The 21,001-nt window shown below is 40.8% G+C and overlaps 2 protein-coding genes across 2 annotated transcripts; both read left to right on the forward strand.

Moving 5' to 3' along the window:
* The first annotated feature begins 3,916 nt into the window (after positions 1-3,916).
* LOC149381194 (uncharacterized) lies at positions 3,917-16,945 on the forward strand. Its single transcript, XM_089601313.1, has 8 exons — positions 3,917-3,938; positions 12,295-12,349; positions 12,409-12,576; positions 12,657-12,755; positions 12,848-12,902; positions 12,967-13,064; positions 13,139-13,214; positions 16,931-16,945. The coding sequence occupies exons 1-8, from the start codon at positions 3,917-3,919 to the stop codon at positions 16,943-16,945; spliced, it is 588 nt and encodes a 195-aa protein (XP_089457439.1).
* A 1,228-nt stretch (positions 16,946-18,173) lies between these two features.
* On the forward strand, positions 18,174-19,845 carry LOC149381195 (peroxidase 44-like). Its single transcript, XM_089601676.1, has 3 exons — positions 18,174-18,505; positions 18,597-18,788; positions 19,035-19,845. The coding sequence occupies exons 1-3, from the start codon at positions 18,230-18,232 to the stop codon at positions 19,590-19,592; spliced, it is 1,026 nt and encodes a 341-aa protein (XP_089457802.1). The 5' UTR covers positions 18,174-18,229; the 3' UTR covers positions 19,593-19,845.
* Positions 19,846-21,001: the final 1,156 nt, after the last annotated feature.

Genomic DNA, 21,001 nt, shown 5'->3' on the forward strand with positions numbered 1-21,001 from the left:
GCGGGTCAGAGACGTCAAGTACGTCCAACCCAACAGCGAGGAAGGCGGCGAGGCGCCCTCCGGGGCACTCACGCGGGTCAGAGACGTCAAGTACGTCCAACCCAACAGCGAGGAAGGCGGCGAGGCGCCCTCCGGGGCACTCACGCGGGTCAGAGACGTCAAGTACGTCCAACTCAATAGCGAGGAAGGCGGCGAGGCGGCCTCCGGGGCACTCACGCGGGTCAGAGACGAAGTACGTCCAACCCAACAGCGCGGAAAGCGGCGAAGCACCCTTCGGGGCACTCACGCGGGTCAGAGACGTCAAGTACGTCCAACCCAACAGCGCGGAAGGCGGCGAGGCGCCCTCCGGGGCACTCACGCGGGTCAAAGACGTCAAGTACGTCCAACCCACCGACGAGGAATGCGGCGAGGCGTCCTACAGGGCACTCACGCGGGTCAGAGACATCAACGATGTCCGGCCCAACAGCGAGGAAGGCGGTTCGCCGCCCCTGAAGTCAAAAACGTCAAAGCAAGCAAGATATCCAACACAGTATAACATTCAAAGACGAAGATTAAAGACAACTATCGTTCCACCATTTAAACACCACAAAAGAGAGCTCGTACCGTCAAGACTCACAATATATAGAGAGCTCATGTCGTCGAGACCATAATTAAAAAAAGGAGAGACGTTTTGACGAAGTGTCTAAGTCATTCCGGCTCGACTGGACGAGGTGACGAGCTCGACTAGCTGGCGACGAGCTCGACTAGACGACGTGACGAGCTCGATTGGTTGGTGACGAGCTCGACTGGACGAGGAGACGAGCTCGACTAGATGACGTGACGAGCTCGACTAGTTGGTGACGAGTTCGACTAGCTGGTGACGAGCTCGACTAGACGACGTGACGAGTTCGGCTAGCTGGTGACGAGCTCGACTAGACGAGTTGACAAGGTCAAAGTCCCAGCACCATCAATACTCCTACAAAATATTATTTTGGAAAAGATTGCACAGATAATCCATGGACTCTTAAAGATTATACAACCATTAATGCTCTAAGGGAAATTGTTCATTTGTCGAATAAACCCAAAACTGGGACCCGCGAAAGATACAACGGACTAGAAGGACGCTCAACAAGCTGCGCCACCAAAATGAAAAACCAACAAATGATGGTTTTCCCAAAAGCATACAAACACATAAACTACGCAAAAAGAAAGGGACAAGCACGGAATGTCATAAGCGACCGTACGAACAAAGGACATGCAAGCTCCTAAAACGACGAGTCGCTATCGCCACTCAAGTCTACTCGCTCCTCGCCCCAAGGGGGAACCTCATCGTCCTCGCCAGCCTCGGTCACCTCCGGAGGCAAGTTAGAAGGAACATGGGAGAAAGAAATAGGGACACCCGGGTTCTCTGCTATCGTCTTTCCTTTCCCTCGGAAGATCCCGCGCCAGTAAGAAATCGTACGCTCGTACGCCTGATTAGAAATGAGTTGGGGCCGCACCTCCCGAAGTACGACGCACTCCGCCCGAAACGCATTACGCTCCGTCTGAACGGTGGAACGATCGGCACGAACAGCCTGTAGGTTCGAACGAATATGTCGGAGCTCAACGGCCTGATTGCGTTTCTTTCCCGATAAGTCGACTGCCTCATCCCGCAACTTCTTGATCATTGAGGCGCCCTCCTCCCGACCGGCCTTTAGACCATCTTCCCTCGCAAGGCGGAGGGCTTCGGACGGTGGTTCGGCCGTCTTCGCCAAGTCGCAGAAGTTGCGCTTCACAGCAAGGGCAGAGAAGTAGCACTGCAAACATATAAACAAAAATAAGTAAAAAAAGTAAAAAAAACAAAAGAATTTGTATATATAAGTGAATATGTATACCTGCAAGGCATTCTGAGTAAGTGTCTCGACGAGAGCAACGCCAGGCATCCGATCTATTTTGATCACCTCCGACGGAAGAGCCGCTTCGATACAAGCAATGGCCTTAGCAGCCAAAGGGAGTGACCCCCGAAAAGAAGACGACACTGCGGCGGGTGATGCGCGATGAGCTTCCTTATTCTTCTTCGAAATGTTGCCACGAGGAAGAGCAGACGACGTAGCCTTGTCGTCTCTAGGCCTCTTCGAGCTGGCACCCGACACCCTCACGGACAAGGCAGAGGCCTTCCCGGCATGAGAAGACGAGACGGGAAGAGGAGGCGGAGAAGGAAGCCTCGCGTCAATGAAAGATGTCGACCCTATCGACCTACGCCCGCGAACACCGCGATTCCTCTCAGCCACCATACCTAAAGCATACCGACCATTAAAATAAAATAAAAAAAAAGAAATGGAGATAAACGCACCCACAAAGATGGCACAATTAGACAAATACCACCAAAACCACCCCTTGGCAAAGGAGACAATGGAACCGAAGGATCCAGAGACTCTCGAGGTAACTCGTCGATAGCCTCGACAACGAGAGAAGGAAGTAACCAGGGGCGCGGTAGAACGGTCGAAATCTCGTTGGCCGGGCGATAGGGAAACCACCCGACCCTCTCCCAGAGACTTGGGTTTCGATACTGAGACGCGACAAGCTCTGAGTAAGAACGAGAGTCTATAAAAGAAGCAAACTCCTCAGAACGCCCGTAAGGCTTCGGGATTTCGGCGACATCGACAAAACGGAGCGGAATACTGCCAAGACCCGGAGAACGGACATAAAAATAATCATCTACCCAACCCATATCTTTTTTGGAAAACTCCTCGAGGAGAGCCGACCTCCGATGCCGAACAAGACACGACCTCGGCGTCCGGGCATTCGGCCTCACGTGACATGCGGAAAGGAACTCATCAACGGAAAGCTCTTTTCCTTTCTCCTCGAACCAAATGATGTAATAAGCAATTATACCATAATAACTCTTTGCGTTCAATTGGCCAAGAGCCAAGTGAACCCTCTGAAAAAGAGCGAGAATGAAGGGATGAAGCGGAAAACGAAGGCCGTTCCGGAGACTCTCGACATGGACAGCGGTGAAACCCGCAGGAGGCTCGCTAGCAACGTCACCAAGCTCGGGTACAATGATCGAAACATCGCTGGGAATCCGGAACTCCCGAACAAAGTACTCAGCTCTTTCCTTTGTCGTCAGACACGGGACGTCAAGACCGGAGAATTTACCGGGCGCCAGCCTCGGACCGATGAGTCTCTTCCGTTTGGGCGGCTCTCTCCCGCCCGAGCCACTTCCACGCAACACGACGGTGCTTCCAAGGACCTCGCCGACACCCGAGGCTAAAATTCCCACACCGCCCGAAGCTTCCAGCTCAACACCCGGCGAACTCTTTTCTCCACCAATCGCTTCCGCCGAGACGATCTGTTCTCCATCGACGGTCCCCGCCATGCGCGTCCCGCATGACGGCCTCGACGAATTCCAATCTCCACCACTTGCTGTTGCCGAACCCTTGGGCGAGGACTTCCCGCTCGATTTGTCTCCGCCGGTCGCTACTTCGACGCTCGACTCCAGCGCGCTGACGACGGTTTCCACGCCTTGCAGGGCCGGCGGTGTGACTTCGAGCTCGCTGACGCCCATCTCCACGGCCATCCCGGACAAAGAGGAAAGAAGAGCATCGTCAAAGTAATCTCCATAGTCAATTTCCGGGTGTGAGGGTGAAAAGGCCATGTTGCTGCCTTCCAAAAAGCTAGATATGTCCTCCAAACCGAATTCTTGAGGAGACAATGCCCAACTTCCCAGCTCGTCATATGGGACACGTAAAGAAGGGGACAGTGGTGATTCCCCACCATTTGTGAGCTGGTTGGTGTTGCTCATATTAATGGAGAAAAGAAGACTAAGAGTAAAAAGAAAAGAAAGATTATATAAATAAAACAAAGAGAACGCAAAACGCGACGAAGAATGAAGAATGAGGATGAGTAAAGAATCTACCTCTTTCTTCTCGGATGACTGGAGATTCGAGTGTCCAAAATGGCGAAAGAAGCTTATCACGGTACCTGGCGGCAAGAAGAAGAAAAAAAAGGGGAGGAGGACAAGGAGACGAAGTGAATATTTAAAACCCAAGACAAAGAAGATGTAACTTGGAAGAATAAAACGAAGAAGAAAAAACCGAGTAGAAATAGGGATGTATTTTGTCAATCACGGAAAAAAAAGGGAAGCCCATTCTTGTACCTGACAAACACAAAACCATACGGCAAAAATATAATGATGGGAATTTATGGAAGTGTGTTACAGCGGGAAATAGCCAATATATGTATAAGCTATACCTTCACAAAATAGCATAAGGCCGTCAGCGTATGGATAAGGAATCGGAAAGTCAAAAGGGTCAGTAGCTTTATCACTGTGCCTGACACCATATCTTAAGGGAGTTAGTAGCCTGGCAGGGAAAAATATCTATATACATATACATGTATATAGAATATAATAAATAAAATGAAGCTCACGGATCCAGGTTCAACGAAATACTCGAGCGGAGAAAATAATTTCACAGGCGACAAGTCCTCCAAAAAACTGGGGGGTTAATTAATGTAACGACGACCTCCAGGCGAGCTCGACCTCCAGGCGAGCTAGACCTCCAGGAAGGATCGACCTCCAGGCGAGCTCGACCTCCTGACAGGCTCGATCACCAGGCCGGGAGACAGAGCGAGAAGCCTGCGCCGAGCTGGAGAAACTCGCGCGGCTGTGCCGAGCTGGAGAGTCCGACGCACCGACGTAGTTGAGGAAAGGAACTCTCGGTCGAGCGCGATCTTCATGCGCCCGCCGCGCGCGTCAGAGATCTCGCCATGTGCGACCAAGATTTGAAAGTGCTGCTCCTCGTCGTGGCCTAGGTGACGACCCCCGACGCATAGCCACGAGCAGCTCATACGAAGAAAAAGAAATGAAAGGGAGGAATGCCAATCTCTCGAATCAACAATTTGGTGGTGAAACCCGGAGCGCTCACCATCGACATACTCAGGCTAGGGAACCAAAGACGATAGGGATAACGTCCGGACAGGCAACGATCCACCCCGAAGGCACGAAGTTTCTTGAACGACTAAGTCCTACAAAAAAACTGGGGGGTTAATGTTGTGTGGGATTTCTGCCCATCCAAAAAACATCAAGGCCTAACTCAACCAAGGGTACATGGCGACCCCGGCCCAAAGAGTAGAGCCCGGGATTAAGACAAGTCGAGCACACCACTCAGGGGACCTCGACCTCTAGGCGAGCTCGACCTCCAGGCGAGCTCGACCTCAGCCTCATGAGCTCGACCTCGGCCTCGTGAGCTCGGCCTCGGCCTCAGCTCGACCTCGGCCTCGGCCTCAGCTCGACCTCGGCCTCATGAGCTCGACCTCGGCCTCAGCTCGACCTCGGCCTCATCTCGACCCTGGCCTCAGCTCGACCTCGGCCTCATCTCGACCCCGGCCTCAGCTCGACCTCGGCCTCATCTCGACCCCGGCCCCAGCTCGACCTCGGCCTCATCTCGACCTCGGCCCCATGAGTTCGGCCTCGGCCTCAGCTCGACCTCGGCCTCATGAGTTCGGCCTCGGCCTCAGCTCGACCTCAGCCTCAAGAGCTCGACCTCGGCCTCATCTCGACCTCGGCACCATGAGTTCGGCCTCGGCCTCAGCTCGACCTTGGCCTCATCTCGACCTCGCCCTCAGCTCGACCTCGGCCTCGTGAGCTCGACCTCGGCCTCAGCTCGACCTCGGCCTCGTGAGCTCGACCACGGCCTCATCTCGACCCCAGCCTCAGCTCGACCTCGGCCTCATCTCGATCCCGGCCTCAGCTCGACCTCGGCCTCATCTCGACCTCGGCCCCATGAGTTCGGCCTCGGCCTCAGCTCGAACTCGGCCTCATGAGTTCGGCCTCGGCCTCAGCTCAACCTCAGCCTCGTGAGTTCGACCTCGGCCTCATGAGTTCGGCCTCGGCCTCAGCTCGACCTCGGCCTCGTGAGCTCGACCTCGGCCTCATGAGTTCGGCCTCGGCCTCAGCTCGACCTCGGCCTCATGAGCTCGACCTCGGCCTCAGCTCGACCTCGGCCTCATCTCGACCTCGGCCCCATGAGTTCGGCCTCGGCCTCAGCTCGACCTCGGCCTCATGAGTTCGGCCTCGGCCTCAGCTCGACCTCCGCCTCAAGAGCTCGACCTCGGCCTCAGCTCGACCTCGGCCTCATCTCGACTTCGGCCTCATGAGTTCGGCCTCGGCCTCAGCTCGACCTCGGCCTCATGAGTTCGGCCTCGGCCTCAGCTCGACCTCGGCCTCAAGAGCTCGACCTCGGCCTCACCTCGACCTCGGCCTCATCTCGACCTCGGCCTCAGCTCGACCTCGGCCTCATGAGTTCGGCCTCGGCCTCGGCTCGACCTCGGCCTCATGAGCTCGACCTCGGCATCATCTCGACCTCGGCCTCATCTCGACCTCGGCCTCGTGAGCTCGACCTCGGCTTCAGCTCGACCTCGGCCTCACAAGTTCGGCCTCGGCCTCAGCTCGACCTCGGCCTCAGCTCGACCTCGGCCTCATGAGTTCGACCTCGGCCTCATCTTGACCTCGGCCTCGTGAGCTCGACTTCGGCCTCAGCTCGACCTCGGCCTCATGAGTTCGACCTCGGCCTCAGCTCGACCTCGGGCCCATGAGTTCGACCTCGACCTCAGCTCGACCTCGGCCTCATGAGTTCGGCCTCGGCCTCAGCTCGATCTCGGCCTCAAGAGCTCGACCTCGGCCTTAGCTCGTCCTCGGCCTCATCTCGAACTCGGCCCCATGAGTTCGGCCTCGACCTCGGCCTCAGCTCGACCTCGGCCTCAGCTCGACCTCGGCCTCATCTCGACCTCGGCCTCAGCTCGACCTCAGCCTCATGAGTTCGGCCTCGGCCTCAGCTCGACCTCGGCCCCATGAGTTCGGCCTCGGCCTCAGCTCGACCTCGGCCTCGTGAGCTCGACCTCGGCCTCAGCTCGACCTCCAGGCGGGGTCGACCTCCAGACGAACTCGACCTCCAGACAGACTCGACCTCCAGGAGGAAGTCCAACCGAAAAATTGTAAAGGCAATCCCAGCCCTGGTAAAACTAACAAAACCTGAGGATCCTTCCGGTAAAGCTCACAAATCCAGAGGATCCCTCCGGTAAAGCTCTCAAAACCTGAGGATCCTTCCGGTAAAGCTCACAAAACCTGAGGATCCTTTCCGGTACAGCTCACAACACCAGAGGATCCCTCCGGTAATGCTCACAAAACCGGAGGATCCCTCCGACCAAGTTTCCATAACTTTTCACATTCAAAATCCTATAAATACCTCCATTTTTCCCATTTGGAGGTAAGGTTGGCTCACACTTACAAAAACCTCTGCTTTTCTCTCTAGAACTCAAAGCATGACACCTAGACTAATGTTGAGCGTTGGAGTGCCCGCCGGAGGAAACCCCTCCGCGGTCCTTTAGTTCGCTTTTCTCTCTTTTCTCAGGTGACGAGTCGTCGGAAACCCTTTTCCGGTACGGCGGAGGTACGGGTGTTGGGACAACTTCTCCGTTCGACCACCGCGCGGTCATAGGGTCCGGCCCTAGACCGAACCGCGGACCGGTTCTCGTGTTGATCCATTTTCAGGCATTAACAAATATTATTATGAATTTTAATTATAATTTTTTTATTATAATTATAATAATTTTAATTTATAAGTTTGGCGGAAGTGCAACACCCGCCAAACTTAATGGCGGGAAATACAAATTATCGCCATAAAAATTGGTGGGAACAGAATCGGATGTGACAGGTCGCACCCGAAACCCTAACCCCCGCCAATTTCGAGTCACGAGGGTGACCTAGAATTATGGTATCGGGTGCAACAAGTCGCATCCGAAAGATGCAACACTTTCGGGTGTGACAGGTATGTCGCACCCGAATAAGTATCGGGTGCGACTTTTTGGGCATCAGGTGCGACAAAAGTTGCATCCAATGCCCATTATTGTTCTAGTGATCCATTGGAGATAACCAAAGGAGAGAGGAATTTGCGAATTCCTATATCTTTGGTTGATTGATTATAATGGATTGCTTTTGCTTGGACGTATCCGTCCCCTGAGTAGGTTGTTTATACTAAACATGGTCATCAATTATCTTGTTTTCTTTATTGTTTTCTGTTTGATTGTTTGCTTGTTTATCACTTTGATTATTTTGCTTAAAACAATCAGTCGTTCAATAACTTGATCAATCTAAATCTTGAACAACCATCTTAACCACGTTAAGTAATTTCACAACATTTCAAGTCACATAGTCCATGAAATTTTTTCCAGTTATAAATCTTTCTTACAGTATAGAAAGATGAGATGAAGTTGTAAGAACTTATTAAACATACTAAAGATGTTCTAGCAACATGAACACGTTAAAGCGGAAGCGAAAAGGATCGGTTTACCTCCGGCCATTGTTGTGTTTTTCCGGCGAGCTCGGTACTCCGATTCCGGCGAGTTGTTTTGAAGATCTTCTAAACTCTCGCTCTCACCCTTAGATGGCGTTGGTATTCTGAATGTGTGAGTGAGTTTAGGGACCCCAAAATGTTTTATTTATAGCCTCATTGCCATCAATGAGAAAAATCACAATCCCACTATTGTGGGCAATTACTTAATTCTTGGGCATTTATTTGAGCTCGAATTTGGCCATTAATTACTTGATCAATCTTAACATATATGGACCACAATAAGGAAAAGAATATTTCCTCATTAATGAATATTTTATAGAAATATTCTTACATTCTCCCAGTTGGTCCATATAGCTCAAAATTTACAAGGAACAAAATATATGAATCATGGCGATAGGTTTTCTATGAGCGAGTATTATCTTCCATGTATTACTATATATTCAGTCTCTCAACTTAATAGCCCTCTTATTCTTTAGTGAATAAACCATATGTTTATTCCAGGTCCACTTAAACGATATTTGTCGATGAGTTAAAAATGAATGTGCACAACTATATGAGAAATTATCTAATTGAATTAGAGTTTATGCAAAACAAATGTACCTTGTATTCAAGGATTACATCATGGAATCAGGTCCCGTGTTTTTTTGAATGATCCTTGAATTTCTTTAGTGGCATGCCTTTAGTCGAGGATCGGTAATCATTAACTCAGTGCTAATGTGTTAGATGTCCACTTTATCATCTTTAACACGTTCTCTAATGACTAGATACTTAATGTCGATGTGTTTGCTTCGACTTCACTTTTACTAGTCATAAAACAACAGCTGAATTGTCAACGTACAACTTTAGTGGCCTAGAAATAGAGTCGACAACTCTAAGCCCAGATATTAAACTCTTCAACCAAACACCATGTGATGTAGCTTAAAAACAAGATACGAACTCAGCTTCCATCGTGGATGTAGCAGTCAATGTCTGCTTAGTGCTTCTCCATGACACGGCTCCACCGACTAGCATAAAAAACATATCCCGAAGTGGATTTTCTTGAATCAATGCAGCCAGCGTAGTCAGCGTCAGAGTAGCCAACCACTTACAATTCATCAGTCCGTCTGAACATAAGCATATAATCCTTTGTTCCTTGAAGGTATCTCATAACCTTCTTTGCAGCTTTCCAATGGTCAAGACCTGAGTTACTCTGATATCTACCCAATACTCCAACAACATATGCAATGTCAGGTCTGGTACAAACCTGAGCATACATAAGGCTTCCTACAACGGAATCGTATGGAATATTCTTCATTTGTTCCCTCTCAAGGTCATTTTTCGGACATTGGTCCAAACTGAATTTATCACCCTTCACAATGGGTGCTACACTTGGTGAACAATCTTTCATCTGAAATCTCTCAAGAACTTTATTGATATAGGTATCTTGAGACAAACCCAAAATGCCTCGTGATCTTTTCCTATGGATCTTAATGCCAATAACATAAGATGCATCAAATTCAAATTTGTTAGTTGTTCTATTATATCAATCAGGATAACTCGTGTATCAAAATTATCTGAATACTCTGTGGTTTTCTTAATTCGTCACGTTTCAAGGCTGTGTGCTCTGGTAATTTTGGTTCATACTAATTTATTTTGTATGCGATCTGTTTCAAGGCTACGTGTTCTGGTTTATTTTGGAATATAATCACCATTTTTTTTCCTTGTTTCTCTGTTTCGGAAGAAGAAGAATCGTGTGTTTCTTTTATAAAACAATATTATTACTAAGCAAGCCACTTGAAACGCGTGGATTTATTTAAGCCAACGCTTTTATTTAAATAGTTATCAGGTTGATTAATAGGATCCTATGTTCTCTCTCATATTTCTCTCATCTTTATAATCATTCTCTCTCTCTCTAAAAAATTGCTCTCTCTCTCTCCAAAATCCCTCTTTCTCTTTCTGATACAGTAATAGAAAACGAATTCAGAATTTCCCGAATCAATAGAAATTTTATGTGGATTGCTTGTTGTAGGACTCACACACAAAGATCGGGGCTATGCTTAGGGGTTGAATATCGGCGCGATGAACATCAACAACAATTATGAATTTTTTCTTCTAAATCGCGTTAAGTTAATACTGTTAATTAACGCTAACAATGCCCTGCTTTTGTGTGGTTTCAGGTTTTTAGCTTCTGAATCGTCGCTAAATTACTATTAATTAACGTTAATATGTCTTGTTTGAGTTTGGTTTCAGACTTTTAACTGCTGATCTGTAGTTAATTTGTGTTACTTATCATTAATAATTAATTGCGATTTTAAGTATTGTATTTTTTCGCAATTTTATTTTTTTTAAAAATATTTAATTGTGTTTATTTGGAGGTAACTAATTCCTTAGTTTTTGGGTTTGTAATTACTTTTTTTTTTAGTTTTTAAAATAAACACTTAATACCATTTAAGTAAAAAAAGTTAACATTTGTTGGCTATTTATTTTAAACTTTCAAAAGGTTGGCTGTATTGAAATTACAACATTTCAATGGTTAGTTAGTTATAGTGCCCTTTTTAAAAATTGATTGTTTATAACTTAAGAAGTCATATATTTAATGACCTTGTTCTTTCTGTTTGTTTTCTAAATCTTTAAGTGTAAATGTGGATTAGGGTCCACTTTTTTTGCTGCTTTAATTTTATATTCTTGAAGACGTTAAATGTGGTATGGACTAATTCTAAAGAAAAATAATTAATAAAGGGTATTTTGGATATTTAAATAGTGTTCACTTACTTTGCAAACTTTACAGAGCGCTTGCTATATTTATTAAACCTAAGTTTATATGTGGTAATTAAATTAGCTCGGAGCCCTTTTTAAAACATGTACATCATATGATTTTCATTAGGTTGATCTAGTTTAATTTTTTATTTATTATTTTTTTAAGGACACTGGGTTGGTTTTAGACAAAGGAAATTGTTTGATTAATTGTAGAGGGTTAGTTATACATTGACATTGATGAAGTTTAATCATTTAATTAATTAATAAGGTTTATACATACATATATATATATATATATATATATATATACACACACACACACACATGAGAGTCAATATTAATGAAAATTCTATAAATTGAAGATTATTGACAATGTAATCTATTTTAAAGTATATTTTTGTCATTTTAATTAAGCAGGAAGTAACAAACTTGATATTTTTAAAATTAAAAGTTAAACTCGGCATTTCACTAAAACACAAGATATATATGTCATTTCTCCTATATACTATCCTATATACTATCCTAGCGTATAAAATTCAAATGGTAATTGATTCTTCCTTTTGAAATTCATTAATTTACAAAGTCAAGATCGCGAACGCAAGAAACTTCCAAGGGGGACATATTACGAACCCTACATAGAAACAAATGGAAATTAATTGTTTTTTTTATAAAATTTTGAACTACTATATTTTTTCAATTTCTTTTTTTTAGATAGAATTACATAATTCGTTGCAATAAAAAAAACCTTCACAATGCATATACCCTGGAACCGATTCTTGATATTAAATCTCGAATCAGTTTACTAGATGAATATAAGTGCGGGTATCAATCTTCATATATAAAAGAAATGAACCATAAGCTGTGAAGTTTTAGATAATATTAGAAGTTTGGTCACGTGTCGAACGCGCAGATGTTTTCAGCAATGCGTGGTCAAATGTACATAAATCAGTGGATGATCATAAAGGATAATGATCAATGGATATTAAGCCATTATAATTTAATATTATGTATAAATAACCTGGTAATCACTTTAACAACGCTATTTATTTTATGCCGGAAGTCATAGTCGCCATATTTTGTAATCTTTAATCTAAAGAGTATATTGAATAAAAAAAATACCCTAAAGCATACATACCACATAAACAAATCATTCAATACTACTTTACTAAATAAAATAAAAAATCTCATTCGAACACAAAATTTTTAGTTTTTTAATTAGGCTAAAAAATAATTTGGGATTTCACAGAGCAGTTCTTAGCATCCGAGGAGATTGGAGTCACAGCTATTATGATATACATAAGGTATGTAAAAAAATTATTTATTTTAATTACGGAAAATCGTATATAACTTCATTGATTAGGGACTTGTACGCGAATATTCATCGACGAGCCGAATATCAATTTGTGAACCCGGTGGAAGTTGCAATCGATGTTAGACCTAAGAGCTTCGATGATCGAGTGAATCATATTACATCTCAGTTGGATGTTTTGGAACACAAATGTTGCTTATGCCGTGGAACTATTGATAAGTTCGTTAATGAGTTATTATATTTGTTTTTTGTTTTTTGTTTCAAATAGTTTATAAGTTAGAATTTTGTTTATTTAGTAGGCATTGGATACTTTTGGTCATGGACGGAGATGGTAATGTGTATCATTTTGATTCTCTTCATCATGCTATTCCGAGTGATCTAAAATCGGTCCTCTCAACGTAAGTAGTAACTTTTTTTTTTTTATCGTATATGACATTATACAACTACAATTATATTGTGCATTTAGACTTATTAAACTTATCTTATTTAGAGCGTACGGAAGATATTTTAACGTGCCATTGAAGGTCACTTGGCATAAGGAAAAGGTACTATAAAACATACATAATTTTAATATAAATATGTTCATAAAAATGATGTATTTTATCATAGGGCCCGAAACAACCTTCAAGTACGGAGTGCGGATATTTTGTCCTACTCATGATGAGAGATTTTTTAGAGGGAGATCATTCCGTCATACCCTCGAACATGTAAGTATCTAATTAATAGAGTTTCTTAGTATGTTATGTATGTTTATTAATATGTTTATTTATTTTGATTTCAGTTACGATCGTTGCCAACTTACAGTGATGCCGAGATGGACGAACTTTGACAAGATTATGCTAGAATTATTGTGGATGGTCATGTTGATGTCAATATATTAAAAAATATATATGCGTTAAGATACAAAAAGGGGAAACTGATTGTAAAATCTGCGTTAATACTGTTATTTTTTTATGTTAAAAAACTTGATTACGAAATTTAGCATGAAAAATTTGAACTGTTTTTATCTGTTTTTCCGGTTGGTTTTGAGCATTTTTTCATCTGTTTTGTTGCAGGAAAATTATAGTGGAAAACGTATATTTTAAATATTTTTTTAAAAAATGACTTGCGTCGCTCACTAAACAAGCGACGACAGTCTCTCGCACACTGGCATCGTTCAAAAATTAAGCGACACCAGTCTTCTGGAGTCGCTTAATTTTTGAGCGAGTCAATCCAGAGTCGTTTTTTTTTTTTTTTTTTTTTTTTTCTGAGCGACTCCAGACTGGAGTCGCTTTTTATTTGAGCGACTCCAGGTTATAAAGCGACGCCTACAAAAAGAACGACGCCCAATTAAAACAACCCGCCAATCTGACGTGGCGCTTACGTGGAGTGTCGCTCGGTCATAAGCGACGCCCAAAGGTTTGGGCGTCACTAACATACGTGTCGCTCAAAAAGCGACGCCCAAAATATAACGCGTCCCTTTTTGAGCGACTCTAAAGGGGTATTTTTTAGTAGTGTTTAAAAGGCGAAAAAGAGTTATAACTTTATACGACAAAGAAAATATTTATGATTTTCTTGTTTTCACCAACCATTCACATAAATTAGAAATCGTTGTCAAAGCTTTGAAATCTGAAAGTTACCGAACTACATAAAATGTTGAATTTCCATTTGAAATAATGTCATCTCATATTCTGCAAAGTCATTTGAGTAAAACTTATGTACTAGTTTGCATATATCATCACCCCTGAGCGATTCACGCATTTCTGTAGGATCTTAAGATGAGCTAAGCACAATCAATTCCATTGTGTTTTCATTGAATCTGTTGATCAATTCTTGCAATTGAGTGTTTATGACTGTATAAAAAATATCATCTCTATAATAACAATCCTCTGTCATTGCATCTTGGCAACGAGCCATACCTCTCCTCCTAGCATGCGGATCATTGAAATCAGGCACTTCTATATTCACACTTCCAAAAAAGATCTCACCTTTTCAACTAAATTAATCGATCCATCATCTCTAAACTTCTGAAGGAGTAACTTAACAATGAAATAAGACACGTGACATTTAAAATATCTTGCGATTGAAGTTGCAAAGCATTACAAAGTATGCTAGTAATATCTAGAATTTTTCTCATCAAATGCATAATGAAGACAAAGTAAAAAGAAGTCATTGTTTCATAAGATGAATTTGCTTCACCCGTTGGCTATGAGTAGTTCCATCAGCAATGATGTTCAATAAAACTCTCAAGTCTAAATGGTCAAGAGAGAGAAATCAATTCCGGTGATTCTGTCACCGTCGTCGCTCTCGTCATGGATTGAAGTAGGCTTTCTCACTCTCTAATGATATGTGAAAATCACATAGTTCTAAGATCTTGGCTATTTAAAATTGTCTATTATGTTTACATGTGGTATCAGAGTCTTGATCGCGAACTTTTGATTTTCCGATTAAGAGCGAGAATAGTTTAATTATATCCGCTGCAATTTTATTATTATTGTTAGTCGATGTCTTTGTTTAGACATTGTTTGTGAGAGATCACCTTCAACGTGGCTGTGTGAATATCAGATTGCTGATGTTTTTAAATACGAAACCACTTACCTCTCCAGCTTTACTCCGTCTCATATCCAAGATGAATTTAAGGAGTATCCACAAATCATCTTAAAGTGGGTGTTTTTGGAGAAATAGTCAAGGCTGGTTTCATGTCGTTTTTCTCGGTTCTATGGCTTATGTGTAAACTACGTGTCGTTTTGATATCGTGGTCGTTATTGCAAGTCTAAAGACTGTAGTGTTTAAAAAGATTTCTTTCCTCTCTCTCTCTCTCTCTCTCTCTCTCTCTCATCTTTTCGATCGCGATTTTCTTTCTTCATCTTCTTCAGTTCTCAGTTTCAATATTATTCACTCTCAGAGGTAAAAATACAAATTTGTCTATTAAATTTTAATGATGATTACATTTATGACATCAAGAAAATTAAACATATATATATATATATATATATATATATATATATATATATTAAGAATTAGAGTGTTGTAACTAGATTTTTATTGTTTAGTGTGTGTTTTTAAATTCCCTACTTATTTCTAAATTTCCCATGACAACGTTGGGGAATAGTGCTTGTGTGTGTGTGTATATATATACACACATGTGGGTCGATTATATTTAAGTTACTTTTATATATTAATCATTACACACTATAAGAGGGAGAAAAAGGCCGACACACACGTAGTTTTAAAAACAATCAATTGAGTAATTTAGCCATCAAAAATTTGAAGATTTACTAAATAATCAATATTTTTATAAATTTTAAGTAAATAAGAATTATGGTGATGTGATATAGTATGGATGTTGTTAGCATACTACTTATGTCTTTGAAGTCTAATAGTTATTTATAATTATTAACGAATATTTCTAAATATTAATTTTTTTGAGTTTTGTTAATAAAATTTCGTGATTATTTATTTAAAATTTACCAAAAATTAGTTATATAAAAACTTAAATTTTATATGATTATATATATATATATCTAGAGAACCTTAAAATTATAAATAAATAAATAAAAAAAGCTGGTTTGAAAAATTCACCACGGTTTCATTGGGTTTGATCTTAAACAAATCACAATTTGTTTGATTATTTTTATTCAGTTCGTTATACCTCGATTGAGACTTTTATATAGTTCAATCATTTTAATTCATATTCTAAGTTTTATTTTACGGCAGGTCCGTGGCAATCACAAGTCATGCGGTACACGTCATTTTGTTGATATCAACTCATTGAATTTCACATCCAAATAAAATAGTATTTCTAGAACGTAACATATTCTGAAGATATCCTGAACATATATATGACCTTGATTTGATTCTTAATTAAAATGAATTCTCAAATCAGTTTACTGTGTCTAGATTAATTGTGCCAATGATCATATAAGAAAAGGAAACCATAAGCTGCTTATGTTTGGATTAATATAATAATAATATTTGAAATACAAATTACAATCATGTATCAAACAGGCAGATGTCGTAGTATGCTCTTATTATCAATTGGTTTTTTTTTTTTTTTTTTTTTTTTTTTTTTTTTTTTAAAATAGAGCTCTATGTTTCGCTAACAGTTGTGTTTAACTTAGCTTATTAAGTCTGCTTTTTAATTTTTTTTAAAAGCCCAACAATTTTAAAGTATTTGATAAAAATAGTTTTTAATAAAAATTGAAAAGTGCTTTTGCAAAATATAGAAGAAAATTAAAAAGCTAAATTTTCCAAAAAAAATATTTTTTCAAAAGCCGAATCTAAAAATGTTTTTTTTTTTTTTTTTTTTTTTTTTTACAGCTATGCTGTAATAACTGCTTATATATGTATAAAATTTGTTAAGAGGTGCTAATTATGATGTAATATGTATATATAGCTTTGTAATTATTTTAATCATGAGACAATTAGTCCAATAATCCAATAGTCCGCGTTCTTTTTAAAAAAAAATCCAAAACTTCATTTTATAAAAAAATAGTACACAAAGCCAAAATTAATTAAATTAACTATCTAATTAATTTAGTTAATTTTGACTAGTTGCAACAAATATCTTATTAATATCTCATTATTGTTGCAGGTATATGCATATTAGAATTTACGTAAGAGTTATTTGGTGAGATACTTATCTTTTCATCTAATTGATTATTATTATTATTATTATTATTATTATTATTATATATATATATATATATATACACACACACACACAGCTGGCACGATGTGTGCACAACTCAAGATTTATAAATTGCGTGGCCGTGCAAAGCAATATGGAGAATATTTATCTGGAATAGTGTTAAAAAATAAAAAAGAGCAGTACAAATGGTGGAGGAAGGGGGAGACTTGAGTACCCCTACGACTAAATTTAATAATAATACTAATATAGCATATTTAGCAATGTTGCTCGAATTGCTAGTCTTTGAGGGTTCGATATCCGATCTTTTGACTATATTACTTTTGTGATACGTACGCTTGTCTGTATAATTTATTCGCAACACTCAACCATAAAATAACATTCTTATTGTCAATTATAAAATAGATTCAGAATACTTTACATATATATTAGAGAAAATAACACATATATTTTGTGTTATAGTGAAATGTCAAGTTTAACTTTTGGTTTTCAAAAATTTCGATTTTGTACCATCTGTTTAATTAAAATGATAAAATTATACCCTAAAATAGATAATAATGTCACGAATATTTCTTTTATTGAATTTTCATTAATGTTGATTCTGATATAAAAACCCGAACTAAACTCCAAACTAGTACCCTAACCCTCGAGTTCCAAATTTTAAAATGAAATTAGCCCTCAATAAAAATAGGCGAATAAAACTCACACCTTCTAAGAAATGGTTTCCTTCCGTGTTTGAATTGCAACTCTAGGTCCTGAATTTCCTATTCGACCAGTGATTTTGATGAATATCGATCGATTGTCAATTTTTGACCCTTTCCTTTATCAGTACTCTCCATAGTTCATAGATTGTTGTTTGATATTCGTTTTTATATAAATGATATATATATATATATATATATATATATATATATATATATATATATAGTGCCATTGGTAAAATAGGGTTTATATATACATTAGAATCAACATCAATGAAAAGTCAATAAAAAAAATATTATTGACACTGTATATTTTGTGATACAATTTCGTCATTTAAATAAAACAAAATGTAATGCTAGTTGGGGCACGATGTGTTCACAACTAAACAACCATAGATAATGGTCGTGCAAAGCAATATGTTGGATCTGTAGTTGAAAAAACATAGTATAGAAAGAGTAGTAGTATAAATGGTGGAGGAAGGGGGAGAGTTGAGTACACCTACAACGAAATCTAATAGTAATACTAATATAGCATATTAAAAAAATGGTGAGATACGGTGGTGTAGTGTTGGTGATTCTGATGATTGGCGTGGCAATGACCAGCCTTCCTGAGGTGTCAGCGGGTTCGCCAAAGATACGAGAAGGGTTTTACGATGGAAAATGTGTGCGGCGCGTCCATGGTTTCTTCGGTTTCTTTAGCCGAAAACGCATTATTGATGTGGAGGCAGTTGTATCGGGCATCGTAAGGAGGAGATACAACTCCGACCCAACCATCGTGCCGGCGCTCATCCGCATGCAGTTCCATGACTGCTTTGTCAACGTGAGAACCAATTAATCAATAAATATCTTATTATGATCATATGTCTATAATGTTTATCTGTGAGACTACTAAATAATTCATACTGAATTAGGGTTGCGATGCCTCAATATTGCTGGAGGTAGAGAACAGTGAGAAGACTGCACCACCGAATCTAAGTGTGAGGGGTTTCGATCTGATAGACGAGATAAAGGAGGTGTTGGAGGGCATTTGCCCCGGGGTCGTCTCATGCGCTGACATCATTGCCATGGCCACCAGAGACACCGTCTTCTTTGGTGCTCGTCGGGTACATTACAAATTCATGAAATCCTATAGGAAAAGATTCAGATACATCATTTGATTACATTGTTTCAAATTAGTGGTTAAATGTTTATATAGTAGTGAATTTTATTAAGAAAAATAGCAAGAATTGATTTAACTAACTATATCCAAAAGTTTTTTGAACGGTGATGATGTTTTTAATTTGAGGCACCAAATAGTCATCTAATCAGTCTATACGAACAATTAATTAATTGTGGTGGTGTATATGTAGAAACAAGAATTTTGGTACAACGTGCAAACGGGGCGAAGAGACGGCATGTCCTCTGTGGCAAACAACACCAGGGATTTGCCTCCTCCGTCCGTGTCCGTCTCCGACTCCCTCAAAATGTTTGCCAAAAAGAACCTCAACGCGGCCGACCTTGTCTATCTCCTCGGAGGTGGCCACAGCGTGGGCATAACTCACTGTCGCTTCATCCAAGACCGCCTCTCCAATGCCACTGCCACGCCCCAGATGAACCCGGATCTGCGAAACCGTCTCTCAGCCTACTGCGACAACCCCACCAACGAAATCAACCTTGACCAGGGCACTCCCAACACCGTCGACAAATCACTCTACACTCAAGTCTTGCGTCTCAAAAACGGTATTTTCAAAGTCGACCAGGAGATGGCGACCCACCCTCAGACAAAGCGCACAGTGCAAGCCATAGTCAACGGCCCAGACTACATCTTTGGTATCAACTTTGGGAGGGCCATGAGGAAGATGCAAGCCATCGGAGTGCTCACCGGCTCCAACGGTCAGATTCGTGCAACCTGCAAAGCCATCAACTAATTACCAATTCATTACCTTTCCTTGTATTTTATTAATGTTCTTTTATAACTCATCAATATTTCTAATTCATTATTGCACCATTTTGAGTGGTTTGCATGGTTGTTTTTTTTCTCAAGGGAATTTCCGAAGTAATAAACAATCTAAATAAGTTCGCGTTCCACTTCTGTAAGAATATTTCTATAAAATATTCATTAATGAGGAAATATTCTTTTCCTTATTGTGGTCCATATATATTAAGATTGACCAAGTAATTAATGGCCAAATTCGAGCTCAAGTAAATGCCCAAGAATCAAGTAATTGCCCACAATAGTGGGATTGTGATTTTTCTCATTGATGGCAATGAGGCTATAAATAAAACGTTTTGGGGTCTCTAAACTCACTCACACATTCAGCATACCAACGCCATCTAAGGGTGAGAGCGAGAGTTTAGAAGATCCTCAAAACAACTCGCTGGAATCGGAGTCCCGAGTTCGCCGAAAAAACACAACAATGGCCGGAGAATACCAACGCCATCTAAAGGTGAGAGCGTGAGTTTAGAAGATCCTCAAAACAACTCGCCGGAATCGGAGTCCCGAGCTCGCCGGAAAAACACAACAATGGCCGGAGGTAAACCGATCATTTTCTCTTCCGCTTTAACGTGTTCATATTGCTAGAACACCTTTAGTATGTGTAATAAGTTCTTACATTTGGTATCAGAGCCCCACACAACCTCTACCTTGTTTTTGAAAATTTCCATATTCTTGTGTGTCTATGTTTTGCATTTTTTTTTACGTCAAAATGTTAATATTATTATGGAAATCTTTTGAAAAAAAATTTTGTGATTCTTTTGGTATTTGAATCGCTTAATTTGGTGCTAAAACGAGAGAGAACGAGCCGGGTTATAATATGGGTCTTCACCGGGTCGTTTTGACCCGTCTGGAGGTTGAAGATGACCAAAAACGACATGTAGTTTATATCTGACGTTGTTTGCGTCGTTTTTTGTGTCATGTCGTTTTCAGATAAATGGTTTGGCTGCTATTGATTTAATGATTGATGTCCAATAATGTTGTAGTCTAGCCGATTAGTTTCCTTGGCTTTTATTATTGGGCTTGTTTTATTCAATTCCTTGTAATATATATATATATATATATACATATATATATATATATATATATATATATATTGTTTGTTTCCGGCACACTTGAATTGTTTTAATGGTTCACGTAATTAATATGCAATACAGTAAAGTGCATATTTATGAAGTTTATGTTTTATGGACATATCATATGGAAAATGAATAAAATTATGCATATGATTAATTTTATTTGCATTATTTAGTACTGATATGCAAATATTCATTTTAAATTATATTGTATTGCTATGTCATTTATTTAGAAATTATATGCTTCATAATTTTATTATTATTATTT

The sequence above is a fragment of the Urtica dioica genome, chromosome 11, assembly GCF_054948205.1.
Source record: "Urtica dioica subsp. dioica isolate 48M chromosome 11, U.dioica_male_clone48M_v1_H2, whole genome shotgun sequence".
NCBI lineage: Eukaryota > Viridiplantae > Streptophyta > Magnoliopsida > Rosales > Urticaceae > Urtica > Urtica dioica.

What these genes read in the sequence shown, in the direction of transcription:
- LOC149381194 (XM_089601313.1), top strand. Translation starts at nt 3,917, where the DNA reads ATGGCGAAAGAAGCTTATCACG. An exon ending in GGCGAAAGAAGCTTATCACG is followed by an intron (nt 3,939 to 12,294) that starts GTACCTGGCGGC and finishes GGGATTTCACAG; the next exon opens with AGCAGTTCTTAGCATCCGAG. An exon ending in TGCCGTGGAACTATTGATAA is followed by an intron (nt 12,577 to 12,656) that starts GTTCGTTAATGA and finishes TTTATTTAGTAG; the next exon opens with GCATTGGATACTTTTGGTCA.
- LOC149381195 (XM_089601676.1), top strand. Translation starts at nt 18,230, where the DNA reads ATGGTGAGATACGGTGGTGTAGTGTTGGTGATTCTGATGATTGGCGTG. An exon ending in TCCATGACTGCTTTGTCAAC is followed by an intron (nt 18,506 to 18,596) that starts GTGAGAACCAAT and finishes ATACTGAATTAG; the next exon opens with GGTTGCGATGCCTCAATATT. An exon ending in TCTTCTTTGGTGCTCGTCGG is followed by an intron (nt 18,789 to 19,034) that starts GTACATTACAAA and finishes GTGTATATGTAG; the next exon opens with AAACAAGAATTTTGGTACAA.